Source organism: Bos grunniens, chromosome 7 (assembly GCF_055505025.1).
Source record: "Bos grunniens cultivar Pamir isolate PY7600 chromosome 7, Bosgru_T2T1.0, whole genome shotgun sequence".
NCBI lineage: Eukaryota > Metazoa > Chordata > Mammalia > Artiodactyla > Bovidae > Bos > Bos grunniens.
Genome location: NC_141171.1, coordinates 30,161,091 through 30,180,417, shown reverse-complemented (window position 1 = coordinate 30,180,417; position 19,327 = coordinate 30,161,091). Strand labels below are relative to the sequence as shown.

At 34.7% G+C, this 19,327-nt stretch overlaps 1 protein-coding gene across 23 annotated transcripts in view; it reads left to right on the top strand.

The window, feature by feature from the left end:
- The window catches only part of CSNK1G3 (casein kinase 1 gamma 3), a 116,419-nt gene that overhangs the window by 85,226 nt on the left and 11,866 nt on the right, over positions 1-19,327 (top strand). For 9 of the 23 annotated variants that reach the window (XR_015167045.1, XM_086410625.1, XM_086410620.1 and 6 more), the window contains 4 exons: positions 595-687; positions 4,271-4,366; positions 14,300-14,406; positions 14,916-14,939. Coding sequence is in view for 20 of the 23 variants with exons in the window: in XM_086410625.1 (XP_086266751.1) it covers positions 595-687; positions 4,271-4,366; positions 14,300-14,406; positions 14,916-14,939 (320 nt within the window). In the remaining 3 variants the exon portion in view is untranslated. The remainder of the gene's footprint in view (positions 1-594; positions 688-4,270; positions 4,367-14,299; positions 14,407-14,915; positions 14,940-19,327) is intronic. The other 14 variants (XR_015167044.1, XM_086410634.1, XM_086410636.1 and 11 more) reach the window with 5 other exon arrangements.

Sequence of the window (19,327 nt, the reverse complement as noted above, 5' to 3'; positions counted from 1 at the left end):
ATGTTTAATCTGTATTTTTCTTAGCTCCAAAGTGATTTGAATACATATTGTATCTAAAATGCAAACCTGAATAAACTTTGATTAATGCATTTATTATGAAACTTTGAATTATATTTGATAGTTTATGAATTATATTTGATAGTTTAAATTTTATAAAAGTCTCTTCTGAGTTAAAATATTGACAGTAACCAATTTTATTAGCTTATTTAAAAAATTATTCCCTTAATTTTCATAACATAATTTTTTCTGTTTATATATTGGCTTTGGAAATGAGAGAGATAAACAAATACATTTTGTTTTTTTATAAGAATTAACCTAAAACGTAATGGTAACATTAAAAGGTCTTTTGTTGATATAAAAATAAATACTTGATAAACTATTGAAATATTTTGAAGCTACTTTAAATAGTAGTTATAATTTCTTTGCTTTAATTTGGTATATTTAACAACTTATTTTAGGGAAGATACCTTTTCTTAATTAAGGCTTTATGTAATAGTATCTTTTATTATTTTTTTATTATTTTAAGGTGCTAAATAATTTTAAATAAGACTTCTGAAATAGAATGCATTGATGCTAATTGTTATTGTGTCGCAGCCTACTCCAGTGGGTGCAGTTCAGCAAGATCCTGCTCTGTCATCAAACAGAGAAGCACATCCCCACAGAGATAAGATACAATCCAAAAATCAGGTTTGCTGTCCTTTTAGATATGAACTGTCTTGATTTATTTCTGTGTTACCTTCTCACTGTTTATAAATGTATTTGGTGTTTTATCATGCCCAGATTAAGCTTTATAATTTGTGCATGTCTTTGCACATATGTGTATACATACTTATATATACATATTGAATGATTGAAATACATATCCTTTTCTTCTAGAAAACAGACCATATACAGACATATTAAGGATAAAAATGCACATATTTTCAATGCATAGGCTATTTCCCCTAATGGTCACATTAAAATTGTTTAATCACAAATCCTGATTAGTGGTGTTAGTATAAACTTTGAGAATATTGTTCTGTTAGAATGGAAGTATTTGGATACCCTGTTGGAATGAATTGTAATAGTAGCTGTTCTTTCTAACTTTAGTCCAGTTTAGTGTAATAAATTATTTACTGAGTTCTGTTATTTGAAAGCTACTGCTCTCCACATTGCAGAAATGCAGAAGTAAGGAAAAACATACAACCTGTGAGAAATGACTTTGTAATGAGTGGCTAAGAGCTCACTGAACCTCTGGAATCAATCAGACCTGGATATGGCAGGTTACTCATTCACTCAAAGCCTCAGTTCTCATCTATAAAAGAAATAATGCATGTTAATTCTTACTAGCATATAGTAAGCATTCATTAAGTCTCAACTCTTGTGGCTGGTGTTCCTGTTATCATTATTACAACAAATTCACAAATAACTACATAACAATGCAGAATAAACTGTACCATGGGAGATACATTAATAAAGTGCCATAGAGGATCATTGGAATATGTAGGATCTATATGCAAAGGTGGTTTTTGAGATGAGCGTGAAAAATGAATGGAATTTTTAAAGGCAGGCTAAGGAATAAGAATTTTGGAGAGAGCATTAAAAAAATAAGGCAAAAGTTTAAAAATGTGGAATATGTCTGAGGAGAAATAAGCAGTTGGTTTGGAGCAGAGAGCAGGTTCAAGACAAGATATAGAAGATTCATTGAAGAGTTGTATTTTCTGGGTAAGATAAATTGGAAGCTGTTAAATTTTTGAGCAACATTTTCACTCGTCTTTTTTATATAAAGAAACCTTACTGAATCCATTTTTGACAGAATTTTTGCTGTTACCTTGAATTAAACGGTATCTTTAGAATTTTCGGTTATAACCCTTTTTGGAGAGGGGTAGTGTGCTGTCTATTTTGTATTCCATCAGGGTTGAGGTGAGGGTTAAAAAAATGACATCAAAGAAGAAACACAACTTACTAAATATCGTAGTCAAATAAAATGCTACATTTAGGAAGTATTTATAATTTTATGCTTTAAAGTATAGACAATTTAAAAAAGATTAGTTTTATAATTTTGCCTTAGAAAAACTGGGCAGTAAAGGGTCTTATATATAAATTACTTCCAGTATAAATTAAAAGACATTGATAGCTTGAGTACTCTGATAAGATGCTGTAAATAGAAAGAAATGGGAGAAGTGAAGACTTGGAGTATGTGTTTTTTAAATCAGTTAATTTTTCAAACGTATGTGGAACAAGACCAGTAATTCATGTTCTGTGAGGATCTCTACTTGAGCTATTAGGTATTGTAATAAATGAAACTTCTTTTATTGTTGAATTAAATTTTTCTTGAAATAAATTTAAATATTTTAAAGTTTTAACTTTCTACCTGTTTCAGATATGTCTTGCTAGGTCATTGCTAGTTCACTGAGGGTGGGAACCATATTTCGTTGATGTAGTCCTTCTTGGAATAAATGTAGGGAATCAATTTTTTTTTTTTCCAGGAAATCCTTTACAATAGCTTATTGAATTTTCAACCTAGATATGTAGATTCTTATCATGATAGAAACATTATATATCTAGAAAAAAATTTCTTAACTATCTGTGCTGCAGTAAACAGCTTAAGTTGTGTGATAAACCCACAGTTCATAATCCCAAAAGACGAAAAGTTAATTCTTTAAAAGTCTGAAACCTTTGTAATATCCCCAGATAAACAGTTTTATCTTAGAGTCAATGGTTGAAGTTCAGGGGATCCTGAAATTTTACAGGAAATGTTGGGTGGATGCAAATGTTTATTTTGAGGAGAGGTTGCATAGCTTTTGGTGTCTTCTTAAAAGGTCCACGATTCCCAAATGTTGCCTGCTGTCCCATGGTCTCATCTAATTTATTTCACTTTAACCTAAAAGTCAGCTGAATTCTGGTGATAAATTTGGAGGATTTAATAAAGGGACATTAGAATTGTCGTAATTGTTTTGATGACATATTTTATGCCACAGAGTATGTAGTTTTGTATTGTACAATTTAATTCAGGAAGCTTAGTGCCAAAACATGTATTCTTTGTGTCTACTTGATTTTAACATCTCTTCTCCTAAAGGGTTTCTCTGGCCACTGATATTCTTAGTCTGCATATAGCCTGGTGTACTTGACACTTTGTGGCCAGATTTTCGTGACTTTAGTTGAAAAAGAAAGAAAAGAGCCCTGAAGTCTTTAGAACATAATGTAATTGTGGTAATGAGCCTGGTAGTAATGTTGGGAAAATAGTAGGCTCTCAGTTTGAATCCCAGGTATACTATTTGCTACTTCAGTGATGTGAGAGAAGTATTTAATGTCTTAATGTCTTCATCAGTAAAATGAGGATAATACTTTATGTCTCAAAAATGAGATAACACATATAAAGCAGCCAGTGCAGAACCAAACATGTGATAGAAACTTAAATATTGTATGCCTTCCCCCATGTTAGTACTGTCCACATTTTCCTGAAACGCAGAAATTGCTCCCTATTAAGCCGTTACTCAATTCTTTTAGTAGATTATTATATAGTTTGTGGTTATTGCCATACAGGCTTGCCAGGTCATCTAAAATCTTTAAGAATTATCGGCCTGTTTCATGGAAATAGGTCTCTTAATTTGAACCAGATGAAAAAAATAGATGAAGGAAACAAAGGGATTCATATATGAAAGATTGTCACTTAAAAAGTTTTTTTGTCATATCCTCTTGGTATTCTGTATAGCAGTTCTTATTTTTCAAGGAACTTTTCTGTTTTCTTGTATTATCCTCACAGTCAGAAACAGGGTACTAAGCAAGAAGAGAAAAATTTTTAAGTTTTCTGAGACCTTAAGTGTGGCTGCTTAAGTAATGTCTTTTTTTTTTTTTAAATGTTACTGGAAGTAGTTTCTTATCAGAAAACCAGTGGGGACCTCTATTGTAAGAAGATATAGTGAATGGCTTTTTAGAACATTTCATGGTTTATGGAGTGTGTTCTTGACCATGTCATTTTTACCTCTCTAGTTTTTGTTAACTTTATTTATAAAATTAGAAAGTGGAGTCTATGATATCTAAAGTCCTTTCACTTCTAAAATTCTGTGGTGCTATTTTATTTTTGTGGTTGATCATTACATAATTGTAGCGTTTTCATTGAAATTTCTCCACATTCACTATGCAAAGATAATTGCATCTGTGACTCAGAATAGTAAGGGTTTTTAAAATTTCCTTTTATACATTTGTTTTCTATATTATAAGGATGCGATGTTTAACATTTTGGGTTTTTCTTCTTCCATGCATGCCACATGCATTAAATAAATGGCAGTCGACAGACCACAGGGCAGCTTGGGACTCCCAGCAGGCAAATCCCCATCATTTGAGAGCTCACCTTGCAGCAGACAGACATGGTGGCTCGGTACAGGTATTTTCTGATTTTTGCATGAGTGATTATTTCCCAGATTTATACAACTAACCCTTTTTGGAACTCATGGCATGATTTCTTATCCTAATGAAAGACTTGTTGCTGAACTCTCCATAATTCTATTCCTTTGAATTTAACCAAAAGAGAAAAATTAACATGGTCTAGCAAGACCACCTAAGGGATACTAAGATTTTGCCTTTGTTCATTTTTGCAAGCACATGCAACATTATTTAAGTAAGTTGTACTCAGAACAGATTAGAAAAATAAAATGTATTACTTGAACTGTCTGTTAAACTTGATTGTCCAGTAATGAGCTCAGTCTTTTTTAATGCTTTAAGTAATAGAACATTTTTATACCTTATCCTTTCATTACTTTGCTTCCTTTAAACTTAGTTAAGCAGTTATCTAACATTTTCATTCTCAGTCCTTAGAATGTATTTTCTGATTAATTGGTCAAATAAATATGACCCCAGTTTTACAATGACATATTTTGTTTTATTTGGATAAAGTATAACATGGAGAAAATAATTTCAAAGACAGATATTTATAAAACATTTCCCTCTATTTTCTGGATATTAAGAAAAATTTAAAGTTGTCCCTTATTTTTTTGATGTGTTCCTTTTCCCCCCTTTTCTATACATTTACAGATAGCTACTATATTCTTCCCTTAAATGCCCCCCTAAATTTTAATCTTTTATATATATATTATAAAAATAGGAAAAGATTACTGAGTCTCTTATTTCTTTTAAAAATGTCAGTTTAGATAATCTGAATGCTGGCTTAAAGTAATTGAGATGAGAAATGTTTCCTCAGTCCATTTCAGTGTAAAACCTATTTTTAAATTTTTTTCTCCACATACTTCAACTTGAACAATATTCTGTTATATTTTACCAAATTTATATTTTTTCTTCATATATATTAATCTGAATCTATGCTTGGATTTTATTCTGTCTTGATTTGAACTCTTAAAAAGCCAATTCTTAATTAAATCTTATGAGTTATCATGTTTTTCCCACAGTTAGATTTTAGAGACAGTTTAAATTGTGAAACCAACTTTTATAGAATTTTGTAGTCTGTGGAACTTTCAGTCATGTATTAACAGAAGAATTTGAATAGTGCTGTCAAATTTTGGAGTGAGGGATTCAGAGGCAAGGGAGCCTGAGAGGTAAAACTTTTTTGTGATCTAAATTCATATCATTGGAAAAGTTAATTGAGGAAATTATGTTTAATTTGCATAAACACAAGCTGAATTGTGTATGTATCTGTATACATTTACGTGTTTCTAAGTGTTGTATGTTTTTATAACGTGTCTTGCTCAGGGTTCAGGGAAATCTATAACAATTAAGATTTGTACCAATGCCACAAATTTATCAGTAGTTTTTTTTTTTTTTTCACTTTGTGGAATTCCTAAAGATGGCTCATGGAATTTCTTTGGACTGTCAAAGGGTGAATGAGTTTCATTGTTGGCTAATCATTCCAGTATTTTATTCTATTTTTTCACATATTCTCAAAGATATATTTTAAATCTGCTTATTTCTTATTTCTTTAAAACTTTTCTGCCTTATAAAGATTGCATCTGACTTCATTCTAATATTTAGTAAGTGATCACTTTACTATTTGGGTAAATACATAAGTGAGTAAAAATTTTTACACTGGTTTTCAGTTACTTCCTGAATTAACTTGATATGATGAACATTAAGGTAGTTTTACTGTCATGAAAAATTTGCTAGCAGCGTAGTAAGATCATGCGTGAATCTTGCTCCATCCAAAAATGTTGAATTTATGTATAATTTAAAATTTGAAAAGTTATGACACTGGCATAATTGGACTGATGAAGTAATAGTTTAAAAATTAATAATAGTGAGAGGAAGTAAAGGTATCTTAATCTGAGCTAATATGATTATTCCAATAATTGAATGCTATATTTTACTTTGAATGAAAGAAGAAGGGAAAGCAGTGTGTTTTTTTCTCATTATTTGATAAAGGGAAGATAGAAAGATCACTTTACTAATACACAAGTATGAGAAGAATTTGCATTGAGGTTCTTTGTTCCGTGGTTGTTGAACCACCTGTCGGACAAAGTTTCAGTCACTGGCTTTGCAGGGTGTGGGAGACCTGGGTTTGATCCCTGGGTTGGGACGATCCCCTGGAGAAGGGAACAGCTACCCACTCCAGTATTCTGGCCTGGAGAATTCCATGGACTGTCCATGGGGTCGCAAAGAGTCGGACACGACTGAGCAACAAAGATCTTACACGGCAATTAAAAAGTTTTCCTCAATAAATACCAAGGGCGTATCATCAAATAGTTTTCAGGAAATACATTTACAAAATAGATAGATTGCTATTTGGTATACGAACACCTCTTGCCTTTTCGACCTACAGAAAAATCCTCACTCACTATTTCATATATGCCCCTTGGAGTCTGTATTTGAACTCCTTATCTTTTCAGAATTATTATATATATATTATAGGTCAGGTATATAGGTTACCAAGTTGATTTAATTGTGGTTAGCTGCATAATTTCAAATTTCGTGCCTTAGATTATTCATCATAACATGGGGATATTAATGATAGCTTTATTCATGGTTTTGTGAGAACTTTTAAAAAAAGTATTTAGTATAGAGTCTGGGACAAAGAAGTACTAAATAGTAGAATTGTCTATTGCTTTGGCAAATTAAGAAGCTTGACTAGTATTTTTATCCATCTCTGAAAAGTGAAGTATAGAGATGTAGCCAAAAGAATGCATTGTGAAATGGGATTTATCTAATTTTATTCTGTCTCTTCAGTTAACTTACTCATCAGAAAGATAATGCTATCTATTTGATAAACTTTCCCCACTTAAGAGATTGAGAATAGTATTCAGATATCGTGAAGTCTGTATTTTCAATCTGTTCTTGGCTTGTATGTGATTTGGAAAATTTCCTAGGGGTACAAGTGTGTCCCCCCCTGCTCCTCTGAGAATCACTGGTAATAAATATGGTTGAGAAGCCTAGACCTACCATTTTCCGTTTCTTGGCTCTTCATTATTCAGCAAATATATATAAATGTTTACCACGTGTTTGGCACTGTGCTAGTAGGTTCTTTGAATAAAGGAAAGAATAACAGATATGGTGTCTGTCCCTATGGAGCTTTCAGTTAATGGAAAGAGCTAATAAGCAGGTGGTATGATAAGCGGAGGAAGTACAGGGTACTATGAGAATATGTAGGAAAAGCATCTAACTTGGATTTAGCAAGTTAAAGTTTCCTGAAAAAAATATTATTTATACTCTTATTTTTTCACATGTTTTCAAAGTGAAGAATCAGTAGGACTTAGCATTTGAAGAAGGTAGAAGGAAGGGGTTAAGAGAGGAGTGTACCAGGCAGAGAAAAGTGTGTGTAAGATTGTGGAGGAGAGAGTGACAGACTGAGGAATTAAATGCAGTTCTGTCAAGCTATTATGTATTGAGAAATGAGACTGACAGGCAGACAGGAGGGGAATTGTGAAGGACCTGAAAGTTTTGTTATTAAATTTGGGTTTTGGTCTAAGGGTATTGGGTAGGCATAAAGAGAATTAGAAGTAACTTGATTAGATTAGCATTTACAGAGATACTTTTGAGACCAAATGGAAGGGAGACAAGTCTAAGGCAGGGCCACAACTCTCAAAAGTCCACAGTTGAGGAGTGATGATGGGTAGTGGAGATAAAGAGAAACAAAAGGACTTGAAAGATAGAAGATACAATTTAATTGGGTATGAGGGTTGAGGGAAGGGGAGGGGTCAGTAACCCTTTTTGGTAGGTTTCCACCTGGCAAATCAGAATTTCCAAAATGGGGTTTTAAAATGTACCACTGGCAGCAGATAGTACTAGTCTCTAATGCCACTGTGTTGAACTTTTCACTGTAACATCGAGCTCTATGTTAACTAAACATCTGATCTGTAAACGCTGAGAGGTCATGGCAAGCAGAGGGAAGAAGACAGGTGTTAACTACTCAGAGAACTGTTTTACTTGGTGTGGCATACTTTCTGACTGTTGGAAAGCTCTTTTGCTTGTCCAGCCTTTCTTTTTTCATGTAAGGAACCGTGTGACACTGGGGAGAAAGGGCAGAATTGCAAGTGGTGCAGATATGTTTTACAGCCAGGCACTGTTGATGAAATGAAACAATAATATTAATTGTTATAATAAGCAGTCTGATATTTTAGTTATTATCACTTCAGAAATGCAGATACAGGTGATGGTAACAGAAAAAGAATCAGACAAACATATCTTGAAATGATAAAACATATGTGGTTAAAAGTCAGAGGAGTAATAGATGTCATATCTGAGTCAGTTCTCCTTTATGCTAATTGTTAATGCAGGCCTTTTCAAAACATTTCAGATAACCAAGTTTAGTTTTCTTTGTCAAATCTTTGAAAATACTGAGGTCCTAACAAGGAAAAAAAAATTGAGTAACTACAAGAGTCATCTCTTTTATTTTTTTGGGGGGTACTAAAGTCTGGAAAAGAGAGGTTTGTGGAATGAGAGAAGTTACATGCCTTTATTACATAAATAATTTCCAGTTCCTCTTTTTTTTTTTTTTTAGTTTAGTTTAGGAAATCCCTTGTTTAGTTACAATTGGGATAAATCAGCATTACACATTTGTTTTGATACTCTTTTTTTTTCTTTTCTGGCAGTAAAGAAAGATTTTAATAGCTACTATATATAGTAGGGAAGAGAATATAGTGTAAACTGAGCTTGCTCTACCCAAAACAAGAGGCAGGGAGACTTTTTGAATGGTTGGGATTTTGTTGACTAAAAAATATATTCGCAATCTAAAAGTTGAGAGTTATGTTTTATTGAGTGGGAATTTTCAGGATGTCAAGCCTGAAGGCAGTATCTTAAGTAACTCTAAGAAGTGCTCCGAGAAGGGGAGGGGGAGAGCTAGGATATGATATATAGGAGTTTTGCAGCAAAGGGCTGGTAGTCTGAACATTGAAAGTGAAGTCGCTCAGTCATGTGTGACTCTTTGCGACCCCATTGACTATAGCCTGCCAATCTCCTCTGTCCATGGAATTCTCCAGGCAAGAATACTGAAGTGGGCTGCCATTCCCTTCTCTAGGGGATCTTCCTGACCCAGGGATTGATCCCGGGTCTACTGCATTGCACGCAGATTCTTTATTGTCTGAGTCACCAGGAAATGAAAGACAAACAGATATCTCATGTTAAGGAATTTAACACTTTTCCAGTGTCATTTGCAGTAACATCTTGCAAGACTGGAGTACTCAAAAGAATCTATTAGTCTAAGTGAATATTAGATCACTCAGAGATTGAATAGAGAATCCATTTTGGTTTTTCTTTGGTGAAAGTCACTGAGAAAATCACTGGGCCTTTGGGTCATCAGTTGGAATATTAATTATATTTCTGTAGCTTTTAGAATATGTTAGAAAGCTGGTTTCATACAGTCATGTTGAACCTTTTAACTGTATCTCTTTTACTAGTGTGCTTTCTTATAGATGCCTCTAGAAAAAGCTGAGTGTCTTAAGTGAAATATATGTTTTTTTAGTATTTCTAATATATTTTTTTGATTAGATGATTTAATTCATTAATATAGTGTGCCTCTACTGAGCATTTGATAACATGCTCACAAAACTTCAAATAGAAATTAGGAAGATAGTAGTATAACGAATTTGAATTCATTCTATACGGAAAGTAAATTAATTGGCATTTTAACATCCTTCAGTACAAAGACATGTTGTCTTTGTACTCGTCTATGATAATGATTTCTTTGGAATTAGACGGGGCAGGCAGGCGTTAAATGAACCATTATTTTTCGCCCTCGCTTAGCTACAGGCTTTTTGCCCACTGCCTCCCATTTAACTCTGATATTGTGAGAGTAAAACGGTAACCTAGTTACTTTTTTTTTAAACCTCTTAAAATGAGAATTACACTAAGTTTCTTATCAAGTGGGAATAACAGTGAAAATTTCTTTAAGAACAAGAACAGCAACAACAAAAATCCTATAAAATAGCTGTATTTTCTTTTGAAATGTCAAACCTCAAAGCATTTGTGATTTTTAGATTTGTTGTTCAGTCGCTCTGTCATGTCTGACTCTTTGCAACCCCATGGACTGCAGCACGCCAGGCTCTATCCTCCACTATCTCCTGGTGTTTGCTCAAACTCATGTGCATTGAGTTGGTGATGCCATCCAACCATCTCATCCTCTGAAGAAACTAGCCTGATAAACACTAATATTGCAGAGATTCTTATGTTCTAGTTTGAATTATTCTAGAAAAGTCACTTAAGTGGAATCATTTCTCAAAATTTGGCTTACAAAAATAATTTTTGTTTGATCCATTGCCTTTGGTTTCCAAGAAGATATTGACACAGTTTATAATATCATGTCTTTGTTTCTTCTTGTAAAATCTGTTTAGAAAAGACCACTCGTTTCCTTAAGTGGAAACACTTTTAATGCCTGATTCACTCTTAGGTTGTTGCTGTTAAGTGGGTCAGCTTAACAGAACTCTGTTACCACATTGATTGTGTTCTGGCCCTGGGCTATTGGCTTTTACTCAGAGGGTTAGGGAATCTGGGGAGCCCAGGAAAAATTACATTAAAATTTTTATAAAGTCAGATGTTAACTTCTTTTTAATCCGGTTCTGATCAACCATGTAGAATGAAATTTGAAGCATTTCACTAAAATAAAATTTATTGAAGTCTGATATAACTTTGTGATGAAATTATATGAAGTGAAGTAAATCAGATTATATAATTATAATGCATGTATAGGTACTGTTGCTGGAAATTTAGAGTACTAGAGTTTCAAATTTTCATTTATGCTGCTTAAGAAAGGGAAGACACATCAGAGGAACTGCCTATAAGTTGATGGGGTAAGGAGTGTCCTTCCAACTATGTAGGGCCATTGAACAAAAAGGGATGGGGAAGAAACCTGTTGACTATCATGTTAAGGAAATAAAAATGGAAATAGTTCATTGAACTGTTAGTTATCTACTACATGCAAGGCACTCTGCTAGTTAAAAGTGATGGAGAATAGAAAAGTATGGGATAAGAATTCTGCTTTTTAGCTTCTTTCCAGTTCAAGGTAGAGGCTCTGACATTTTAAAAATAAAGAAGCCAATTATATTCAGTAATTAGAACAAATAAGTATCTTTTCACATTTTCAGAAAGAGAGAAAATTGGCACAGTACCACAGAGCTCAAAGTATGACAGAAAGGAGGAAGCAGGTGCCCCAGAAGCTGAGAGGGTGACTTAGGAATATTCCTCCCATTGAATTGCCTCTAAAGAGGATCAAGGCAGCTTTGTGTTTTCAGCTGAAGGAACAAATGCAGTGCTCATTTCTTAAGTACTTGTTCCATATAGGCTATAGGAAATTGAACTTGTATAAATCATGACCTAGTCTAGACACATTGATTGATTTCTGGTTATCTAGCTTGAGCTGCAGGGAGAGGGCCTATTTCCCTACACTGACTATTAAGTCTACAAGGACAGAGATGTTTTTCTGCATTGTTTACTGTGGTATTCCAAGTTCCTAGAACGGTGCTTGGCGTAATGTTGTCTTTTAGAACTTAAACTTTTTATGTATAATTTTATCTAATGTTTTTGGCTGTGCTGGGTCTTTGTTGTACACGGGTACAACAGTGGTTGCAGCACACGGGCTCAATAGTCGCAGCTCGCAGGCTCTAGAGCACAAACTGAATAGTTGTGGCGCATGGGATTAGTTGCTCAACAGCATGTGGGAGTTTCCTGGGATCAAGGACTGGACCCATATCTCCTGCTTTGGCAGGTGGATTCTTTACCACTGAGCCACCACGGAAGCCTGGAATTTAAGTTTTAGAAACCGGCCTCTGTAAATGGAAGTGTTAAGTCTACTAGTCACCTGTCAGCTCTGATACTTAGACTTTTGTTACATCATAAAGAGATCATGTAGAGAAAGCATCAAAAATGATTTTGAGATTTTTGAGCCTGGAGGTCTGGGAAGTGGGTAGGGCTTTAGTAAAAGTAGGGACTATAGGAAACGTAACAGATTTAAGAAGGAATATGATAAATGTGGTTTTAGAAATAACAAGGTGCCAAACTTGATCTAGCTAACTAACCATGTAGGTGAGCAGTTAGGCTTGGGGAATCCTTTTTGTAAAGGTAATAGTTGAAGCCATTGTTTAGGTTAGACTGATGGTAATAATGATGGCCACCATTTGTTGAACTCTTACTATATGCCAGTCACTGTATTTTATATATTAACTTTATTTCCTATTCATATCAACCTTATTAAACAGATAACTTCTGTTTCCAATTTCATAGTTGAGAATACTGAGGTTTAGCAAGGTAAGGTGTCTTCCCAGAGTCACATAAGTGGTAAGTGGTAGAACTAGGTTTTGTATCTAGCTCTGTCTCACTTCAAAGTCATTAGCTGGTGCCAAGTGATAGAGAGATGTACAGGCAAATGAAGACTGAGCAAAGACTACTAACATACCTTTTAGGAACTATTGGTAACCTTCAAGAAAAACCTCAATTTGAGTTCTGATATAGGGTCAGAGTATAGATTGGGAGGAGTTAAGGAATAAATGGGGAATTTTATAAAAATATAAATGGTAAATTAAGATGATTGTTTTTTATTAAGTTTAGAGGAAAACAAGAGATAGGACAGTAGAGAGACTTTGTTGGACCAAGAGAATTTGGGAGTGTTATGATTTTTATCTTGCTTCAAGCTTTCATATATGCATGCATATATTCATTTATTCCAACAAATATTTATTGAGTGCCTTTTTTGTGCCACATTGAGGTGAGGAGATCTCTCAGGAAATAACAGAAGGCTCTTGCTGTTATGGAGCTTAATTTTAATAGAATTTGGGGTGGGTGTTAAGAAACTGATCAATCAGTCAATCAGAAAAACATCAATATTGATAAATGCTATACAAAGAATTACAAATGAAGTATAACATATAAGAGTGTTTCTGCACAAAAGTTCTAGATTATATGTTGAAAAAAAATCCTATTCTCTGAGAATCTGAAAGACGAGAAAATAGCCACTAAGCAAGAAGAGAATTCCAGGGAGTAAGAAAAGATAATGCCAAGGCCTTAGGTGGAAATAAGCTTGATGTTGGATGGAGGCTAGTGAAGAAAGGGAAAGTGCTATGAGATCAAAGGGGTAGACAGGATTGAGATCTTGTGGGGCTTTGTAAATTGGAGTAAAGAATATAGATCTTTATTTCAAATGAAACCATAAAGTTGACATTATAAGAGTTTTAAGCAGAGAGTTATGTGTTGCCTAATTTACATCTTAAAGGAACATCTTGGTGGTTGTGTGGACAATCCATTAATGGGCGGTAGATACAAATAAAAGCTGACCAGTTGATCAGTTTTTGCTCTACTTCATTCAAGAGTGCTTTGGACCATTATCTCTTGGTTTTAGTAGTCTTAAGAGTGGGGAGGACCCAGTTAGGTTTGGGGTTTGTGTCAGGGAGGATTTAACATAATCTGCTGATGGTTTATGTCAAAGAGAGGAATCACAGTGATGCCTAGATTTAGGGCTTGAAAAACTGGGTGAATGAATGGACAAATGAGGGTGAGACCTGAGCGTGATTACCGAATGAAACGGAGGGTCTGTTGGAAGGACAGTATTAAAGTTTCCAAAGCAAATAATTCATGATGTAGCAGAGTACCAAAGGAGCTGGGTACCCAAAAGGGAACTGATTGCATTAGCCTTAAAAACCAGAGGATAGCAGACAGGACAGAAATTTCAAGATGACCAGGAAGTAAGTTGAAAAGCAAGTGTTGAATGACTTTATCTTTAATGTAGACCTGTTAGTATATTTAGTTATGAACAACTACATACTAATTGTTTTGTGGTCTTCATATTAACTTTCTAATTTAAATACTTTATGTTTATCATTGTATAACTTATTACTTTTTTTGTGTGTGTGTGTATATATATATATATATTTTTTTTTTTTCTCTTTTGCAGGTTGTAAGTTCTACAAATGGAGAATTAAACACAGATGACCCTACTGCAGGACGTTCAAATGCACCCATCACAGCCCCTACAGAAGTAGAGGTGATGGATGAAACCAAGTATGTATTGGTTTTGCTTGATTTAGTCACTTTTTCCCTTAAACTGTGCATGTTTGAGACTTACAGTCATGTGCAATTATTTAAGGAAATTTTTTTCAAGGAGTAGGTGCATGCAAAACAAATTGGTATATTTAATTGTTTTAACCACTAAGTTTTAAATAGTGCTATTTCAGTAAATGTTTTAATAATATAAAAATAGTTATTTAAGAACTGTGCTCAGATTCTTATTTAGAGTTAACAGCATGTTTTTAGCTTATTAGTTTTAGGAATGTTGGTGCATGAAAATTACTACTATACTTTAGAGGCATATTTTTTTCTGTAAACATAAAAATATTAATTTTGTGGTATACTGCATGTATTAATACTAGTTTTAAATTAGTTGTTTGTTGTTAAAATTATAATTCTGCTTGGAAAAAAATTAAGCATGAAAACAATGTGATAATTTCAGTGTGGGCAGTTTCTGATGATATCTCTCTCTCTCTTTTTCCTTCTATTTTTTTTGTGTTTAGCTGCCAGAAAGTGTTGAACATGTGGTGAGTTCTCAAGTGTAGGCAGGCAGAAATAGCTCCGTTGACTATAATCTCAAAGATTTAGCACCAGTTTGTGTCTTTAAAAACAAACTTTTCAACATAGAAATTATAATTGGTAAAAGTCATACAAAAGTCTTTAATATCATTTACATTAACTCTGAAAAGCAAGAAATAATTGAGGAGCTCTTTTGCCTGCTGCAGCTTTTTTGTTTCAAGTGACACAGATGAAACATTTGGGGGCACTTTTTATTGAGTAGATGATACACCAGTCTTGCTTGTGCTTGTGCATTTGTTTTGTAACACAATGCATTATTTGCTTTTAAAAGAGGCAAGTTTTTGAGTCAAACTTTTTTTCCTATTTGTAGTTGTTAAATACACCTAGCAATAACATCACTAAACCAGTACTTCACTTGCTAATTATATTGCCGTTAAATACACATACTATGCATTATTAAATTTCATGATAAACTATAGTAAGAGAGTGTTATGAAAAATCCTCATCTAAATAGTAACTGCTAAATACAGATATTATGAAAAATAATATTCTTATCTGTTGCAGTAATACTGAATTTAAACTATTTATTGACACTTGCCTTTAGTTATAACGCTGTGTTTAAAATGCTTCCTTCGATTTTAGGACAAATTTACCCCAAGCCTTGGGGTAAATAACGAAAGTGGTTTAGATTAGTAAATTGTGTAACATTCTACTCATGTCTAAAAGGAACCTTATATAATTTTTAAGACAATGTTCATTTATTGACTGCAAGATGAGGAAACTTTTGTGGATATTTCTGTTTAAGAGAGTAATGAGCAAGTGTTCCTTTTAACCAGTTTGACTGTGGAATTTATTCATAGCCACTGTGACTTAGTTTTGGTGGATTTCAGGATATAATCAGTCAGCTACATACTTCTGTATTTTTATGTCAAAAGTAAAAAACAGTTACATGTGCTGGTGCAATCCCAAGCACAATTATAAAAGGGGATGACGTAAGGCAGATAGTAACGCACATGGCCTTTGCAAAGAAACATAAGTTGTAGAAACCTACTTCTGCCACTGTTTGTTTCCTTCTTCAAGCTTGTTTCTTTTCCTGTAAAATGAGGCCAATAATATCTACCTCGTGGGCTGTTGAAAAAATTAAATGTACTAAAGCGCTGGTATTTTGTCTGGCACATGGCGTGGCAGGTACTCACTTGCCATTATCACCCCTTCTGTTTCTCTACTCGCTGCCAGTGACCTCGTTCATCTTGCCAGGCTTGTGCTTCTTCCATCAACATTCTCTATTTTTACTTCCACACCCAGATTCGTCACCGAAACCGGCCATTGTGTGTTCTCATCCTCCTAGAGATCTACTTTCTGCCAAATCTATTGCATTTTTTCCATGTGTTCATTCAGCGTTTACACTGCTTGGATTTCAGAACTAATGATACTATCCTTGCTTTTATGAAGCTCACTCTTCAGCAGGGATAATTGCAGCTGTATTACCATTTATCAGTGTATGATAAATATTGTGAAAAAGGTCCTGTTAGAGTTGTTTGACAGGATGGTCAGAGAATGCTTTGTGGAGGGGGCTTTGAAGAATGGGTAGTAATTTATTTAGTTGAGATGGGTGTGAGTGTGTATGTTTATGGTTTGAGTTTCTATCTGTAGGTGTTGGAAGATAAGAAAAAAGGAAGTGGTGGGGAGGGGTGGGAGACTCTTTCTGAAGGGAGGTTCTCTTTTGCATAGAGCAGCAAGTCCAGATCACTTGGCATGGCACCAGGCCCTTCATGGTTGCTCTGGTCTGTCTTTCCCAGCCTCATTTTCCATTCTGAATTCTGTGTTCCATTAGTTTCTTAAGTCTGTCATTGATATGTTATTCTCTTTATCTATCTCCCACCTTTTAAAACTTCTTGAAGTGAAAGTGAAAGTTGCTCAGCTGTGTCCAACTCTGCGAGCCCATGGGCTATACAGTCCTTGGAATTCTCCAGGCCAGAATACCGGAGTGGGCAGCCTTTGCCTTCTCCAGGAGATCTTCCCAACTCAGGGATCAAACCCAGGTCTCCCACATTGCAGGCTCTTCACCAGCTGAGCCGCAAAGGAAGCACAAGAATACTGGAGTGAGTAGCCTATCCCTTCTCCAGGGGATCTTCCTGACCCAGGAATTGAACAACCAGGGTCTCCTGCATTGCAGGTGGATTCTTTACCAACTGAGCTATCAGGATTTCTTAAAAACCAGGCCTTTTTTTTGGTAAGATCCGCAAAGCCTCAATAAATTATTACTAAATGATTGACTGCATAATGTAGTGTATCTATGCAATGTACTATAAGTTGACAATATAAAAAAATAAAATTGAAAACATGATGCAATGTGACATAAACCAGACATAAAAGGCTATACATTATAAGGTCCATTTATGTAAAATGTCCAGAATTAGCAAATATACAGAGACAGAAAATAGTGAAGGCCTGGAACAGAGAAGAGGAATAGAGGAGTGACTGCTGATAGGTTATGTGGTTTCTTTATGGAGTGCAGACAGTGTTTTGAACTTAGATAGCGGTGAGAGCTGAAAAATCCCTTGACTATATTAAAAAAAAATTGTATTATATGTTTTAAAAAGGTGAATTTAATGGTATGTGAATTATATCTGAATACAGCAGTTTCTTTAGAAAAATTGATAGCAGTCCATGAGTTCAGTGTAGCTTTTTTATTCCATATGGGTTACAGAAATTCTCAGAACTTCCCAAACTGTTCATTAGTTGGAAATTCTTTTTAAACACACAACATTTTGTCCTGTCTTTGATCAAGGTTATTTTAATGTTCCTACAGCCTTATTATTGTATTCCTTATACCCTCTTAGTCTGTGATTAAGAAATGTGAGCATAATTTCTTTTCCAAAGTTGGGGCTAATGCTTCTCTTCTCTTTTCCACAATTTTCTGGGTAGCTAGGGACTGGCCTAGAATTCTTTTTCAGAATCTGTTTGCTACTTCCTTCTTTTCTTCTTACCTGTGATTGGCAGAGGTCTTTCTTACCCCATCTCATAAACTGAAATGTATTCTACAACAAATATTTTAGAATCTCAAGTTTATGTAAATGTATGATTTCCAAATGATGGAAAATAATCTCTTCCCCCAAGACAAAGTGGCTCCTTCAATAGTAATGAGATTTTGCCTCCCCCCCCCCTTTTTTTAACTGTAGTGGAGACTTTTTTTAAACAGGTGATCGAAATGACAGCAGCCTCATCATTTCTTCCAGGAATTTAGGAGACTAAGGCTTCAAGTTTAGTTACTGAGTTTTGAAATATTATGAATTCATCTTTTTTCCTTTGTTTCTCTGTTTCTCTGCGCCATCTCCCCACCCCCCATTTTCTGTCATTTACTGAATAGTTGTTGTGTGTATGGTGATACGATGATTATGAAGCTAAGTCAGGACCCTGTTGTTCCATTAGAGAAAGTAGTAAGTACACCAGAGACTTTCATGTAGAGTGATTCTCAAACCTGGCTTGATATCACAATCATCGGGGCAGTTTTAAAAATATGCCAGTACTTAGGCTGTGCATTCTCAGTAGTGGTGGGGTCTGGTTACCAGTATTTTTAAAATGCTTTTAAGCTGATTTTCAGGAATAACCAGGATTGAGAATCACCGATATAAAACAAGGTGTTATAGGGTTAACACTATGGAGTTCAGAGACTGGGTGTGCATTTCCAGCTGAAGATCATAGAGATCTTTGTGGGTAAGGATACATTTGCTGAAGTTCAGAGATGAATGTGATTTGAAAAGGGGAATGGGGGTCAGAGAGAAGAGATTGCGTAACAACGTGAAGCAAGGAAAGAATGGGTAAGTGTGAGTAGTGACCCGTGCAAGTAGAGTATGATTATATTAATGGGAACTGAGACAGGCTGAGTGTCTAATCTCAAAAGGTTTTAGTAACAAGGTTTAAAAAAAAAAAAAAATTGGACATTATCTTTCTTAGCCCAAGAAAGCACACTGTGGGTTTTAAGCCAAGAAATGGTATAATCAGATTGAACCTTAAGAAAATTATTTTGGTGCCAGTTTTGAGGCTTATGTCACTTCCTGGGCTTCAGGAAATCTCCCTTCCCTCCTTCCTGCCCTCTTTTCCTTCCTTCCTTCTAAGATACAGGCTGTCTGGGAAAGGAAGCCTAATGTAGGATGAGAGTGAGAGGAGAGTAGAAATACATTGGGACCAAATTTTTAAAACTGATGCCTTAGGACAGTGGAGAACCATTGCTGAGATTTAAGAAGAAAGGGCATGGCCATATTTATGATGAGGGAAGTTTGGATGGCAGATTGGAGAGAGGTGAGTCTTCCATGAAAGTCAGTTAAAAGGCTCTTAGCAGTGATGGAGGCAGTTGAAGGTATAAACTAAACCAGCATGAGAGGGTGGGCAAATT